The 13,188-nt window shown below is 56.6% G+C and overlaps 2 protein-coding genes across 11 annotated transcripts in view; both read left to right on the top strand.

Moving 5' to 3' along the window:
• The window catches only part of SYNGAP1 (synaptic Ras GTPase activating protein 1), an 85,511-nt gene extending 82,067 nt beyond the window's left edge, over positions 1–3,444 (top strand). For 7 of the 9 annotated variants that reach the window (XM_053296887.1, XM_053296890.1, XM_053296886.1 and 4 more), the window contains one exon: positions 1,374–3,444. In XM_053296887.1, coding sequence (XP_053152862.1) covers positions 1,374–1,529 — 156 coding nt within the window. In that variant the 3' untranslated portion in view covers positions 1,530–3,444. The remainder of the gene's footprint in view (positions 1–1,373) is intronic. The other 2 variants (XR_008316341.1, XM_053296888.1) reach the window with 2 other exon arrangements.
• A 992-nt stretch (positions 3,445–4,436) lies between these two features.
• On the top strand, positions 4,437–11,191 carry ZBTB9 (zinc finger and BTB domain containing 9). Of its 2 annotated transcripts, none has more exons than XM_053296931.1 (2): positions 4,437–7,492; positions 8,120–11,191. In XM_053296931.1, exon 2 carries the CDS (start codon positions 8,161–8,163, stop codon positions 9,562–9,564), a length of 1,404 nt encoding a protein of 467 aa, XP_053152906.1. In that variant the 5' UTR covers positions 4,437–7,492; positions 8,120–8,160; the 3' UTR covers positions 9,565–11,191. The 2 variants fall into 2 exon arrangements, with proteins under 2 accessions (XP_053152906.1, XP_053152907.1); XM_053296932.1 differs by lacking the exon at positions 4,437–7,492 and adding an exon at positions 7,503–8,015.
• Positions 11,192–13,188: the final 1,997 nt, after the last annotated feature.

The raw sequence follows: 13,188 nt of genomic DNA, 5'->3' as shown, positions 1-13,188 counted from the left end.
ATTCATGGCCGCAAAGGGGAGGCTTGGAAAGCAGAGGAGGGGACAAAGTCATGGAGGAGGAGGAGACGACGACTGCCCTTGGCTAGGAGTCAGGAGGGTTCCCTGGGAACTCCATGTTCAGAGGCAGGAGAGGCTGCATTATGCCAGCTTCTGGGTGTTTTTCACACAACAGGCTTTACCGTGAGTTTACTGCAAGGCTTTACTTGCAGTTGCCAAAAATGAAAAAACCTGACACAAAATGTGGGTTTTTTTTAACCCTGGGTATGAATTGGGCTACACGCTTAATGTGCAATAAAAAACCCGAATCGTGTGTGAAGTGCTCCCCAATAGCTCACAGGGTAAATCTGGCTGATATGGGAACACACACCCTCCATTTCGGAGGAAATGCGAGCTAAAAGCCCTGTGTGAAAAACGCCCTGGGGGCAAGGAGCTGGGAGGGCTCTTCCTCTTCTGCCCTGCTTCTGAGCTGCTTCTTGCTGATTGGCCACTGGGGAGAAGAGGATGCCAGATTAGATGGACCCACATTGGAGAGCTCTGAATGCCAAGACAAGAGCCCATAAAGAAGCCACCCCAGGCTTCTAGTGCCTGGAGCCGAAAACCCATCAGGAGGGCCACGGGCAAGCAAGTTGCTGGCTTGCCTTGAAGCAGCACTTGGGCAAATGGCCTCAGAAATGCTGCTCCCAAGAATCCCCCTTTGTCAGGGAAGTGGAAGAAACACAACAGAAGTAGAGTGCCCAGTGGCACAGTGACAATGAGGGTGACCCAGGGGATGAGATTTGGGCCGCCCCACCCCCACCCCCACCCCCATCACTGCTGCCACTCACTTGCCACTCACACTCTGTCCGGGAACATGTGCTGCTTGCCTTTGCCGGGCTGAGCTGCATCGCAGTTTAATGATGTCACCAAGCTGGTACGAGCCAGCACCATGACATCATTAGACCACATTACGGCCGGCCAAATGGAGACAGACAAGCGGGGGCAGGCGACCAGCAGGCATCCGTGGCCAGGGGACATTTGTCCTCCGGCCACCCCGTCATAAACAAACAAACAAACAAATAGCAAACCAATATATACATAACATGTGCAAACTGCTCCACGTGAATGTCGCCATGGATCTGGGGTGGGGGGGAGCACCTGCCCACCCTTGTGGCCCATGGCCTCAGCCCCAGAGTGGATGGACCCCCTTGGAAAGCCCTGCAGAGCAAGCCCAGGGGCAGAGTGCTTCTCTGGAGCAGGACAGGGCAGTCCCGGGGGTGGGGGAGCAAAGTGTGCGTGCCGGGGGGGGGCAGGCAGGGTGCAGCCTTGTGAGTGGCCGTGCCCCCTAACGTTAATAAATAAGCGTCGCTCTCTCTCCCCCTCTGGCTCTGTTGCAGGAGAGGCAGCTTTCCGCCGTGGGTGCAGCAAACCCGCGTCTGAGCGTCGCTGTGGCTCAGCCCTGGAACGGGATCCTACCCGGGCAACCGCCTCCGCCCCCGCGACTCCAGATCACGGAAAATGGAGAGTTTCGCAACACCGCGTCTGAGCACTAGCGACCGCCCCCCGCCTCACCCCACCCCCTCCACCCCCAGCCAGCCAGTGTGCGGCAGCGGTGGGGTGTGGTGGGGTGGGGGGCCGGTCCGGATCCATGCGCAGGGGCCGGGGAAGGGTCCAGATGCGTTTTCAGGGTGTTTTATAGCAGGACACAGACGACAATCTTAACCCTCTCTCCTCCCTGCCCGCCATGGAGACACTTCCCCGCTCTCCCAAGCAGAATTGGGGGGGCTCTCCTCCCCACCTTCCCTCCCCCCCCCACCCAGGTATTTCTCAGGAGTGGCATCCCCTGCTTCCTCTCCCGCCCTCCCTTACCCCCCATGGCAGCAATTCCGTTTCTTAAGGCAGCAGAAGTGGGGGGGGGGCGGGGGGTCATCCCTTCCTTCCCTTCCACCCCCTGGCCCTCTTGCTGCTGGGAAAGAAAGCTTTGCCTCCAGGGGCAGGCTGGTCCCGATTCCCTTGTGATGCGCTAGCCTCAGCCAGCTGCTGTGAGGGGTTATGGCGGGCGGCCTCCCCCTCCTGCCGGGGCCTTCCTGGCCTTGCCCCCTCAGTCTTTGGACTCCCCCTCCCCACAGCTCATCCTTTTCTTTGGCATGGGGAGGAGGGAGCTGGAAAAGGGGGGGCTGAGGCGTCCCATGACCTGGTGGAGGCCTGACCCCCTGCTCTGCCCAATCCTGGCCAGGCAAGGCTGTGCCCCCCCCCCTTTCTGAAGGGGGTGAAGTTTGCTTGCACTCCCTACCCGCTTCCCACCCCACCTGCCATTCTGCACTCTCCATCCTCTGACAAAGGGCTTTGCCTACTCTGTACAGTGCTCCTCCCTCCCCCCTCCCCATTCCAAGGGGGAAGCGGGATATGATTCTGGATTATTTCTGGATATGATTCTGGATTCTTAATTCTCGATATACATAGTTCTGTTTTCCTCAGTGGGGGGCGCAGAGTGGGGGGGATGTTAAACTCTTTTGTTCTTTCGTTTCCTTCCTGTTCTCAAGCTGCCCCCAGCCTCAGCCTAAGTTTCCAGGGAGAAACAATACGGGGAGGGCTCTCGTCAATCTATCTCAAAAGAAGCCATTTTTTTTGAACTGCCCAGCCACAGGGCGCTCAGGGCAGCGGGGGGGTCTCGCCCCACACACCTGCCGGAGAGAAGCGAAGGGAAAGGGGGCTGATTCCCCCTCTCGTGTGGTGCTCACTCACTTGCTCGCCGTCCGTCCGTCTGTCGTGCTTTGGTTCCTGAGCTGCTGCTGCTGCTGCTGGGTGAAAGTGTTCGGCACGTGGTTCTCGTGGGTGGTGGTCGTTCTTTCTTGCTACTCTGGTGCATCTTCTCCCTCCCTTTCTCTCTCTCGCCTTCTCTCTCCCTCTCTCTCTCTCCTTCTCTCCCTCTCTCCCCCCCTTCCTTTTCTCTCTCTCTCCCCCCTCTTTTCTCTCTCACTCTCCTTCTTTCTTGCCCCCCCCGCCCCCAGACGACGACGGTGGCTCAGGCGGACACCGTAGATATTTATACGTATTACAATGAAGAATTATTATTATTATTATAATTATTATAATATAAAAGTTTGTACATATGTGAAATCCTCTCGCCCCACCTGCTCCTGCCACCCCAGCTGCCTGCTCCCCATGGACTGCCCCAGGTGTAAGTACCGCGGGATTTGTACTGTACATAAGAAGAGCTCTCTTGACCTCAATCCTCTGTACATATTTCCTACCTTCTGCTGAAGGGAGTTCAGGTCATGGGGGGGAAGTTGGGCCCTGACGTCACTTCGGGCCCCCCAGGCATTTCTCTCTCTCTCTCTCTCTCTTTCTCTCTCTCTTTCAAGCTCTCCAGTTTATTTTATGTCAAATTTATTTTTTTTCTCATTTTTTTTCTGGAGTGTGGTGAAAACAGAAGAAAATGTTTAATAAAAAGCAATTGGTCTTTTATGCCCTGTCAGCCAAATGAGACACGGGGAAGAGGGAGTTTCTCTGGGGAGGTGCTGAGCAAATGCCAAAGGATTGTGTCGGTGATGTGGGTCACGGGAAGCACCTCGATCTTGGCTCAGGGAAAACATCATTACTCTGACAGCATCATTACCACAGAGGGCCACTAGCATAAGAAGAGCCCAGCTGCTGGATCGGGCCCAAGGCTCATCTAGCCCAGCCTCCTGTTTTCCCCACAGTCGCCCATCAGATGCCTCTGAGAAGCCCACAAGCAGGAGACGAAGGCATGCCCCAGCTCCTGCTGCTGTCGCCCTGCTACTGGCATTTGGAGGCGTAGCCATTGATAGACATGTCCTCCATGAATTTGTCTAAGCCCTTTTTTAAAGCTATCCAAGCGCGTGACCATCTCTACATCCTGTGGTGCACAATCCCATAGATTAATTATGTGCTGTGTGAAAAAGTACTTCCTTTGGTTGGCTGTAAATTTCCCGGCAGTCGGAGATGACCAAGCAGGCATGACTCCCCCACCCTGCCTACCCTGGGGTCTGTGTGTGTCTGATCTGCGTGCAGCCTCTGAGGGGCACTTCACTTGCACATGCTGCCCACGTACAGGTGAGGTTAAGAGGATGTGAACCACAGCCAGGTTCTGGAATGGGAGGAAGAGGGAGGGGATCTGTCACATTCCTCTGCCACCAGCACAAGGAGACAGCTTATCCAATCCCCTTTTAAAGCTGGGTGGCCATCAGGGATGGGGCTGTTGCTGTAGCCTGCATGCCGGAAGTCCAGTCCCTGGCAGCATCTCCAGGTAGGGCTGGGAGGGGCTCCTGCCAAGTCTGTGTAGAGCAGGGGCTCTCAGCATTGGGTCCCCAGATGTTCTTGGACTTCAGCTCCCATAATCCCCAACCAAAGGCCGCTGGGGATTATGGGAGTTTGAAGTCCAAGAACATCTGGGGACCCAACGTTGAGAATCCCTGCTGTAGACAATACTGGCCTGGGTGGACCAATGGGCTGACTCAGTAGGAGGCAGCTTCTGTGTACTATATCTTGTGCCTAAGATGGTCACCTTGGTCAAGATGTGTACTTTGCAATGTTGACCCACAGCACTGCTAGGACAACGCCCCAAACTCCCTGCTATTTGGGGGGGATAGGACTGGCAGGGCCTTCTAAGGAGAATGTGGCTGAAGTCAAGAGAGACCCATCCACATGAGAGGGAGGCAGCCTAGCCACTGCAGCCACAGTTGGATCAGTGCTTCCATTGTCTGCAGCCTTTGCCAGTGCTCAGGAGGGTCACCTTGGCCAACACGAGGGCACTTTGAGGCCTCTTCATATGATCAAAAGCTGTGTAGGAGGAGTGTTAAGTCAGGATCCCAGATGCCTGCACTCTCCTGAGAAATGTGTTGGCAAACATGGAGGTAGGGCAGGAAAGCGAATGTTTACTAGCCACCATTTGGGTAGGACAGTGCAGAATGTGCTTTTCTTCCACCCTCACTACAATGTTGGGTAAGTGAAGTTGGTTGGCCATTGTTGTCCAACCCAGCTCATGGCACAATCACTTGCCTGCCCTACCTCACTTTCTGACAACACACATCCAGTTCTCAGAAGCATGCACTCACAGGTCTGGAGTCCTGGCTGAATGCGCTCCCGACCCAGCTTTTGGTCATGTGAGTGAGGCCTTCATCTCCTCACACTGTTGGAAGGAGCAGTTGCCATTGTGCCACTCACCCTAGAAGTTGCCACGCACCATCACTCCCTGCTCTTGGCTGAACCACACTGCTACCACCTGGTAAGGGAGGTGGGTCTTCCCACTTCCAGTAGATTTGACCCAGCTGTGCCTTAGTCCAGAGTGACATTCACTACCACATCCTATGTAGAAAACACCAGAGTGGGGCTGCTTTGTAGTGTTCTTCTAAACCAGGAGTAGGTGGTAACCTTGGCTCTCCAGCTACTGCTGAACTACAACTCTCATCACCCCCAGCCAGAACTTATTGTGCTGGGGATGATGGGAGATCTAATTCAACAACAGCTGGATAGCCAGGGTTGCTTACTGTTCTGAACACACATCCATAGTTTTGCCTTTCCACCAAGCCACCAGACTGGCAAATATGCCTTAGCCCACTCTGTCCTTTCTTGGATAAGATGCTCCAAAGCACAACCTAAAAGGCAAGATCCAGAAGAGGCTTTATTTGCAAAACAGCCCATCATCTTTGGGTTTTACAGCTCTTTTAAAATTTCCTTTGGTGGTTTCCCCCCAGAGACCCAGGTTGCCTTATACAGCCCCTTTGGATTGGTTTCAATGGTTTAGTGCAGGTGCCTTGTTTTGAGATGCTCTCAGGGATGTAGCAGCACTCTGGCCTCCAGACCAAGAGACAGTGTTTGCATTGGTTCACAGAAACCATGGTGGGGTGAGACCATAGTAGGCTCAGAACTATGGGTTACACACTCTACCATTTGTAAGTTACAATGAGTAGCAATGTTGTTTGAACTTCCTCACTTGCCCAAGTAGCAGGAAGTTTCAGGGCCAAAGAGAAGAGATTTGTAGGCTTGTGGTGTTTGAGTAATTGTTTATTTGCAACTGCGCAGCATAAGACAACTGTACTTGGAACCCAACCAGGTGCTGTCGGTCCTGCAGCAGCAGTCTCACCCCAGAGAACAGCAGCAGCTCCCTTGCTCCCCGGGGCCCAAGACTATTAAACTTCTGAAGCATCCGAGACCATCTAGCTTGCTATTATCTACCTTGTGGTCCAAATTACACTTTTTGTACACCTGATTAAGAGATGAGCCTAACACAGGATGTCAGAAGAAGAAGCTGAATGGGGTGTGTGTGTGTGTGTGGGTACATAGACTGTGCTATTTACTCACAAAACGACCCCACCCGCACCGTTTGCCCCCAAAGCAGCAGTTTCCAGCAATACATGCAGGAACAGGGCCTCCCTGTGGGCTCTGCCGGGCTGTAACTAGATAAACTGGACAGGTAGTGATGGGGGATGCCGAGGGGTCCTCGGATCTTTTTGCCTTGGAGGGCCCATGGCTTCCAAGCAAATAAACCAGCTAAAAAGGCACCTCCCAATGGGGTGTGTGTGTGTGTATACACACACACACACACACACTGTATAAGCCAAGCAGCACAAGCAGGTCAGGCAAAGACAGAGCCGAAGCCTTCCACTGCCGAGCAAGGCACGGGATTGAGAAACACTCCACGATTCACAGGCAGGCGCGCGCTCAGGATCGGGGGCCGCCGCCTGGCCCAGCCCCGGGGAGCCTCTCCAGGGCCTCGCTCCAGCAGCCGCAGCAACCTCCGCCTGGTTTCTCCTCGCTCCGCGGCGGCTTCTCCTCCTGCTCTCCATGGGCGGGGAGGGAGGGGGACCACCAGCTCCCTCTGGCTGCTTCGGGCCCCGGGAGGACCAGAGCGGAGCCAGGCCAACCCTTAGAGCCGCTTTCCCGGGGCAGGAGGAGCCGACGCTGCTCTTCCCCAGCCGGACTCCGAGTCTCCGTCTCCGACCAGCCACACAGGACGAGCGAGAGCCACCGCACGAGCCCCCTGGAAGGGGCCAAACCCCCCCTCCCCTCTGCACAGGCAAGAACCACCTGACCCTCTTGAGCTGGGGTGGGGGGGGGGCTACTATTAGGAGGCACCTCAGTCCTGCTCCACCTTCACTTCGTCGCAACGCCAATCAGAAGGCAAGATTGCATCCGGGTCCCGCTTGGCCAACTCCGCCTTTTAGCCGGGTTCGCTCCTGGTCGGCCGGGAGTGGCGGAGACGTAGGGGGCAGAACCCCCATGGCTGCGACGCCTCTGGTTGGCCTAAAGTCTCAAGGGGCGGAGTTCCCGGACCCTCCGGCTCTCACTGGTCAGATTTTGCGAGGAACTGGCTGCTTATTGGCGACAGTAGAAGGAGAACTGTGGAGGGCGCCAATCCAAACGGGCGCCTCCCTAGCTGTCTGATTGGGTGAGGCGATCGGGAGGAGCGGGGCGTGTCGTCGGTTGGTGGCTGGACCCACACCCGGCGCTGAGCTCGGCAGGGAGGCAGGGCCGGGAGGGCTGCGGCGGCCAGGTGAGAGCGAGGAGAGCACCGCCGGGTTTCTCGCCCCGCCCCTTGAACCATGTCATCGGTTCAAGACTGGCGGCGCGAGCGCTCCTGAGCATGTGCAGAGGGCAGGCCTTTTGCGGCCTTTCGGCCCCGCGGTGGAAAGGTCGGGGCGCCCTGGAAGGCATCGCAGGCAGGCAGTGGCAGGCCAGCACGACCTTGGCTGCCCCCTCGTCCTTCCTTGGGAGCCCAAGTGGAGGGGGTGGTGAGGCCGGAGATGGAGGAACAGTGTCCTTGGCAGGAGCTCCTTAGAACGGCCCGCCACTGCCTGGGTTCCGTGTTTCTTGCCCACACGTGTGAGCTGTCCCCAGGGGCTGGACCAGGAGGCAGTTCGGCCACTGGTCTCCCTCAAGCCCTCAGTGGATCTCCTACTGCCCTCTTCTTCCTTGCCCCTGGAGCGTCACTGGAGGCAGGGAGTGCTTCTGGGCTGGTGTGTTTTACTTGCTAATGGGCCGCAGCCGGTTCCTGTGGAGCTCAAGTCTTTGGGGAGGTGAGCACCGACTCCCCCGCCCCCCGCTTTCGCTCTTGTGCCTGGAGTGTGGCCGCCTCCAAGGGAGCAGGCATGGCTCATATTCTCTCTCTCTCCTTACACAGCTCCACTTGGTTCCCATTGGACTGAGTGACCAAGGCTGGCCATGGAGCCTGAGACACGCAGTGTGCAGATCCAGTTCCCGCACTATGCCACTGTCCTGCTGGATTCACTCAACAAGCACCGCCTGGAAGGGAAGTTTTGCGATATCTCGATCCACGTCCAGGGCCGCGTCTTCCAGGCCCACAAGAGTGTCCTGGCCGCCTCCTCGCCCTACTTCCATGACAAGCTGCTCCTCAACGACACCAATTGCATCGTGCTGCCCAGCGTCATTGAGCCGGATGCCTTTGAGAACCTCCTGCAGCTTATCTACTCAGGGCGGCTGAAGCTGCTGCTGGAGGCTCTGCCCAGCCACCTTCTGGTGGCCAGTGGTCTGCAGATGTGGCAGGTGGTGGACCAGTGCTCAGGCATCCTCAAGGAGCTGGAGGGTGGCCCCTGCCGGCCATGGTCCAGCCGGGCCAGCGAGAGTCAGTCACCCAGCAGTAGCAACTACTTTGGTGTGAGGGACGACGGGGAGGCAGCCAGTGGGGCTGAAGGGCCCAGCCGCCGCCCACAGCACAGCTGCCCCGACGATGAGGTGGTGAAAATCCGGGTCTCCCATGATGATGAGGAGGAGGAGGAAGAGGAGGAGGAAGAACAGCAGGCCCAGATCTGCAGTGGCTCCACAGACAGGCCTGTGAAGGTTGTCTTGGATGAAACTGAGGAGGAGGGCCGTGATGGCTGCTCTAGGGGCTCTGGAGAGCAGGGGTCCAGTTTTGTTTCCCCCCACGAGGCCCCCAAGATCTTCTACATTAAGCAGGAGCGCTTTGACTCGGAGGAGGCGGCCCCCTCCGTGCTGGGCAGTGGCTCAGGCTCCTCCTCGTCCTTGTCAGAGTCCGGCTTCCTCAAGTCCTTGGGGAGGCCGCTCAGCATGGCCGAGATGCCGGGGCTCTGCCAGGCCGAGATCCAGGAGACCGGGGAGGTCAGCTACATCCTGCCCAGTGGGGCCTCTTCGTCCACAGGGCCACCCAGCAGCTTCACCGTGAAAACCCAGCCGCTCTCTTCGGACTCTGTGGCGTTCCCCGAGAGCTCCTGGAAGCCAGTTGACCTGCACGGCAACGAGATCATTGCCCACGCCATCCATGGGCAGGTGGTGCATGCCCCCGTCAAGCTCATGTCGGCGCCTGACGGCAAGAAGTTTGGCTGCCTGTGTGGGAAGCGCTTTGCCGTGAAGCCCAAGCGGGACCGGCACATCATGCTGACCTTCAGCCTGCGCCCTTTTGGCTGCTCTGTTTGCAACAAGAAGTTCAAGCTGAAGCACCACCTCACCGAGCACATGAAGACACACGACGGCAACCTCTATGCCTGCGAGGACTGTGGCCGCAAGTTCCGTGTGCAGAGCTGCTTCCTCAAGCACAAGGAACTCTGCAAGGGACAGGGCTGGGCCACGGCTTGCTGGACCTACAAGTAGGACAGGGGCGGCGGGCAGAGTTGGGGGGAGAGCAAGAGCACGGGCCTTCGGGCCAGGACTGTGGTGAAAGCAGGGCAGCCGAGAGGCTCGAGTGGGGAAGCTTGGCTCTGCCTCTGTCTTCTCCTCGACCCTTACAGGGGTTGCACGTGGGGGGAGGCCCCAGTGTGGCTGCCTTGGGCTGCGAGGAGCCCCCGTTTCCTCAGCCCTTCTGGGGCTTCTGTCGCTTGGAGGAGGAGTGCTTGAGCCGTCACCCAGAGGCCGAGTGGTGAAGGGCTGTGCAGCAGAGTCGCCCCAGGTGAAAGGAGAACTCAGGGCTGAGCAGAAGAGGGTTCTGGGAGTGGGAGGTCGGCAGCAGTCCCTGGAAGCCAGGAGCTCGATGGCGTCTTCCTCCGCGCTCTCCAGAAAACTCACTGGCCAGTGAAGGCTACGGATGGTGCAGGCATCCGCGGCAACCGAGGGAACTGTGGCTGGGTCTCCCATCGCCCTGCTTTCCTTGCCCCTTTTCATCCTCCCCCCTTTCAGGGGGGTGCTGCTGCTGTCCCCTGAGTGAAGGGCTGCTTCCAGAGAACCTCTGCCACTCCAGGTCCTGGTCTGAATCGCTGCATAGGACGCGCCTGGGCAGGAGTGGACTCCAGCCACTATGGATATTTATATTCCACTTGAACCAAATGTTTGGAAGTGCTTTACGTAGGAAAGGAAATAAATAAATAGAAGAGGGTTCCCTGTCCCCAAAGGGCTCTCAATCAAAATGCAAGAGGGATGCCAGCAACAGCCACTGGACGAATGCTGTGCTGGGGAATGGATAGGGCCCGTTGCTTTCCCCCTGCTCAATAGAAGAGAAGCTCTACTTCCAAAGATGCCTCTTGTTCAGTTAGCAGGGGACCCCTCCTGGGTCAGACCAAAGCGGAGCCATGCCATCCAGCAACCTGCTGCTTCCCACAGTGGCCAGCAACAGGGCTGGAAGGCAGCAGCTTGCCCCAGCTGTGGAGAGCTATACGGTGTCTGGACGTGGAAGCTCCACATAGCCCTTGACAGGCCGCCTGCCTTGCAGTTGTCCAACCCTCTTTTAAGGCAATTTGAGGGCATGGCTGTCACCAAGTCTTGAGGGAGGCTCTCTCTCTGTTTATGTGCTGTGTGAAGAAGATGGAGTGCTTGCAGCAGAGAAGACAGCCCTTGGTGGCCTTTCTTTCCACCCCTTTGCCCAGCAATGCCCTGGCATGACTCGGGCACTGGTGTCAGCTTCCCACGGCTATTGCAAGTTGCACAAGGGCAGTGCCTGGCCTGCTTGAGAGGCAGGTGTCTTAAGCCTTCCTGCCACCCACCCACCCAGCCCTCCTTGTGCCACTGGAGAACTGCTGGACGTGGCGTCTTGGTGGGTTCTTCTTCTGGATGAAGGCTGCACAACCTTGGCCTTCCAGCTGTTTTGGACTACAGTTCCCATAATCCCCAGCCACAGTGGTCAGTATTTAGGGATTATGGAAATTGTCCCTCTGCGGCCATGGACTGTGTGAGCACCCCACACACCAGCCAGCAGTCTGACTGTCTGGGCAGACTTTTCTCATGTATGTAATGAGCTGAAACGTCCTCCAAGCAGCTCTTTATAGGACATAAAACTGCTTCAGAGAGAGCCTGGTTGTTGAGTGGTGTTTGTTAAAACTTGGCCATTAGACAAGTACAAGAATTGTGGAGTTGGGGGGCACTTCTGCTGGGGGTGGGGGTGGCCTCCAGGGACTGATGGGGAGGAAGGGCTGCTTGCTTCCTTCCAAGCACAGTCCTGACAGTACCAGAGACAGGGTGAAGGGTCTGGAGAGGCACGGGAGGGCCATCTGGTGGCTGCAGAGAGCAGCAGCAGCAGCTGGCCAGGGAACCGCAGGAGAGCTGGGGCCAGAGGGGCCCCTGCAGACCGATGATGATGAGGGGAGCAAGATTGAGAGGAGAGAAAGGGAAGCCTCCATGGAGGGGGAGGGGCCACAGCCTGCTCCAGCAACCAGTGGGTGGGGCCGTAGCTCAGGGGCAGAGCGTCTGCTTTGCATGCAGAAGGTCCCAGGTTCAATCCCCAGCAGCACCTCCAGGTTGGGCTGGGAGAGACTCCAGGCAGTCATTGGAGGCAGTCCTGAGCTGGCTGGAGCAACAGCTGGACTTGGTAGAAGGCAGCTTCTTCCTGTGTTCCTAAGCGCAACAACAACAACAGCAGAAGGTCGGTGGGGATGTGTGGAAAGGAGGCGCCAAGAACCACCTTCCCAAAGTAAAGGTAGGCAAGAGGAGTTCTGAAGGGGAGATGGGCAGGGAAGGCTGGAGGTTTGGTTGATGGAGGCAAGTGGCCCGGGATGAGGAGCCCACCTGTAGAATCCCTGGGTAAGCAACAGCTCCTCACACACCAGAAGAGCTCTGTGGCCACCCCCCAGCTTCTCCCAAGGAGGTGGTGTCCTTTGGAAAGGTGCAGAGACTCAAGCTTTTGCGTCTCAAGCCAAAAAGGAGACCGTCTCACTCTGCGCTGGAGCCCCCAACGCATTTCAGCCTCCGAGGGCTTCCTCAGGGGCCATCATTTGCAGTACTCCAGAGACCTTGAGCCAGTCGCCTTTGCCTTCTGACAAGCTTCCATTGGGCTTCTATCAGTGCTTCACAGCACCCCATGAAACTTTCTCCACTTTTGCTTGTCTGGTTGGGTGCTTCCTGTTCTTTCCATAAGCTTCCGAGTTCCCCAGACCTCATCATCTAGGGGTACTTGAAAGGCTCCCAAGGGGTATGCAGAGCCAGGCTGCAGCCACACGGACTGTTCTCCATTTGAGGATCGCCAGTACGTTGGGACCACTGCAGCAGGTGAGGGAGGGTGAAGATGCTCCTCCTCTGTGCCTGATCCCATGCTGAAGCTCAACCTACCCCTCCCCTCAGCCTGACTGGCAGGCTTCAGAAAATGAGCGCTGAATATGCCCATTGAAATGAATAGGACAAGCCAGCCTTAATTTCAAGAAGGCTGCTTATGAGTAAATATGTGTGGATGCGTGTCAGTAACTATAGTAGCCTGTCTCCTTAAGAATAACACTTCTTAATAATATTTACACAAATGTAAATATTAAAGTTATGAGATAGGCTACTGGAGTCACTGGCTTACAACTAGATTAAGTTACTCGTAAGCAGTCTTACTGAAATTAATGGGACAAGCTTACTTGTCCTATTAATTTCAATGAGTGTTGGCAACCTTCTGCTTGTTAGCCAAGCATTTCCCCACTGCACCCTGTAAGGTGACAAGGGGTACACTTGTTTTAAAAAGATCCTGGGCTAGATGATCTGCAACAGGGAGAATAGAAGAACTGGCCTGTTGGAAGTGCCCCAGTGTTCTGCAGCTTTTAACAGAATTGTAGAAGGGCATCCTAGAAGCCTTCAGTCCTCTGCTCACTGCCAGAATCTGCTAAAGCCTCCAGAAGTGCTGGCTGGGACGAGAGCAGGGAGGCAGAAGTGGCAGGCTGGGCTCTGAGGGCTGCTGTGTCCGCCAGTGCTGACTACCAGAGACTGCAGGGTGGAGTGAGCAAAGTGCGCATGTGTGGTTCTCTAGGATCCAGAGTGGTTTGTGTCACACGGGAAAACCCTTCCCTCCCTTCCCAATCACTCCTCCACCAGATGCAC

This window comes from Hemicordylus capensis, chromosome 2 (genome assembly GCF_027244095.1).
Source record: "Hemicordylus capensis ecotype Gifberg chromosome 2, rHemCap1.1.pri, whole genome shotgun sequence".
Classification (NCBI taxonomy): domain Eukaryota; kingdom Metazoa; phylum Chordata; class Lepidosauria; order Squamata; family Cordylidae; genus Hemicordylus; species Hemicordylus capensis.
The sequence above is the reverse complement of the archived record's forward strand: the minus strand, read 5'-3'. Positions and strand labels throughout refer to the sequence as shown.

Coding starts and splice junctions, on each gene's coding strand:
- ZBTB9 (XM_053296931.1), top strand. CDS start 8,161: ATGGAGCCTGAGACACGCAGTGTGCAGATCCAGTTCCCGCACTATGCC.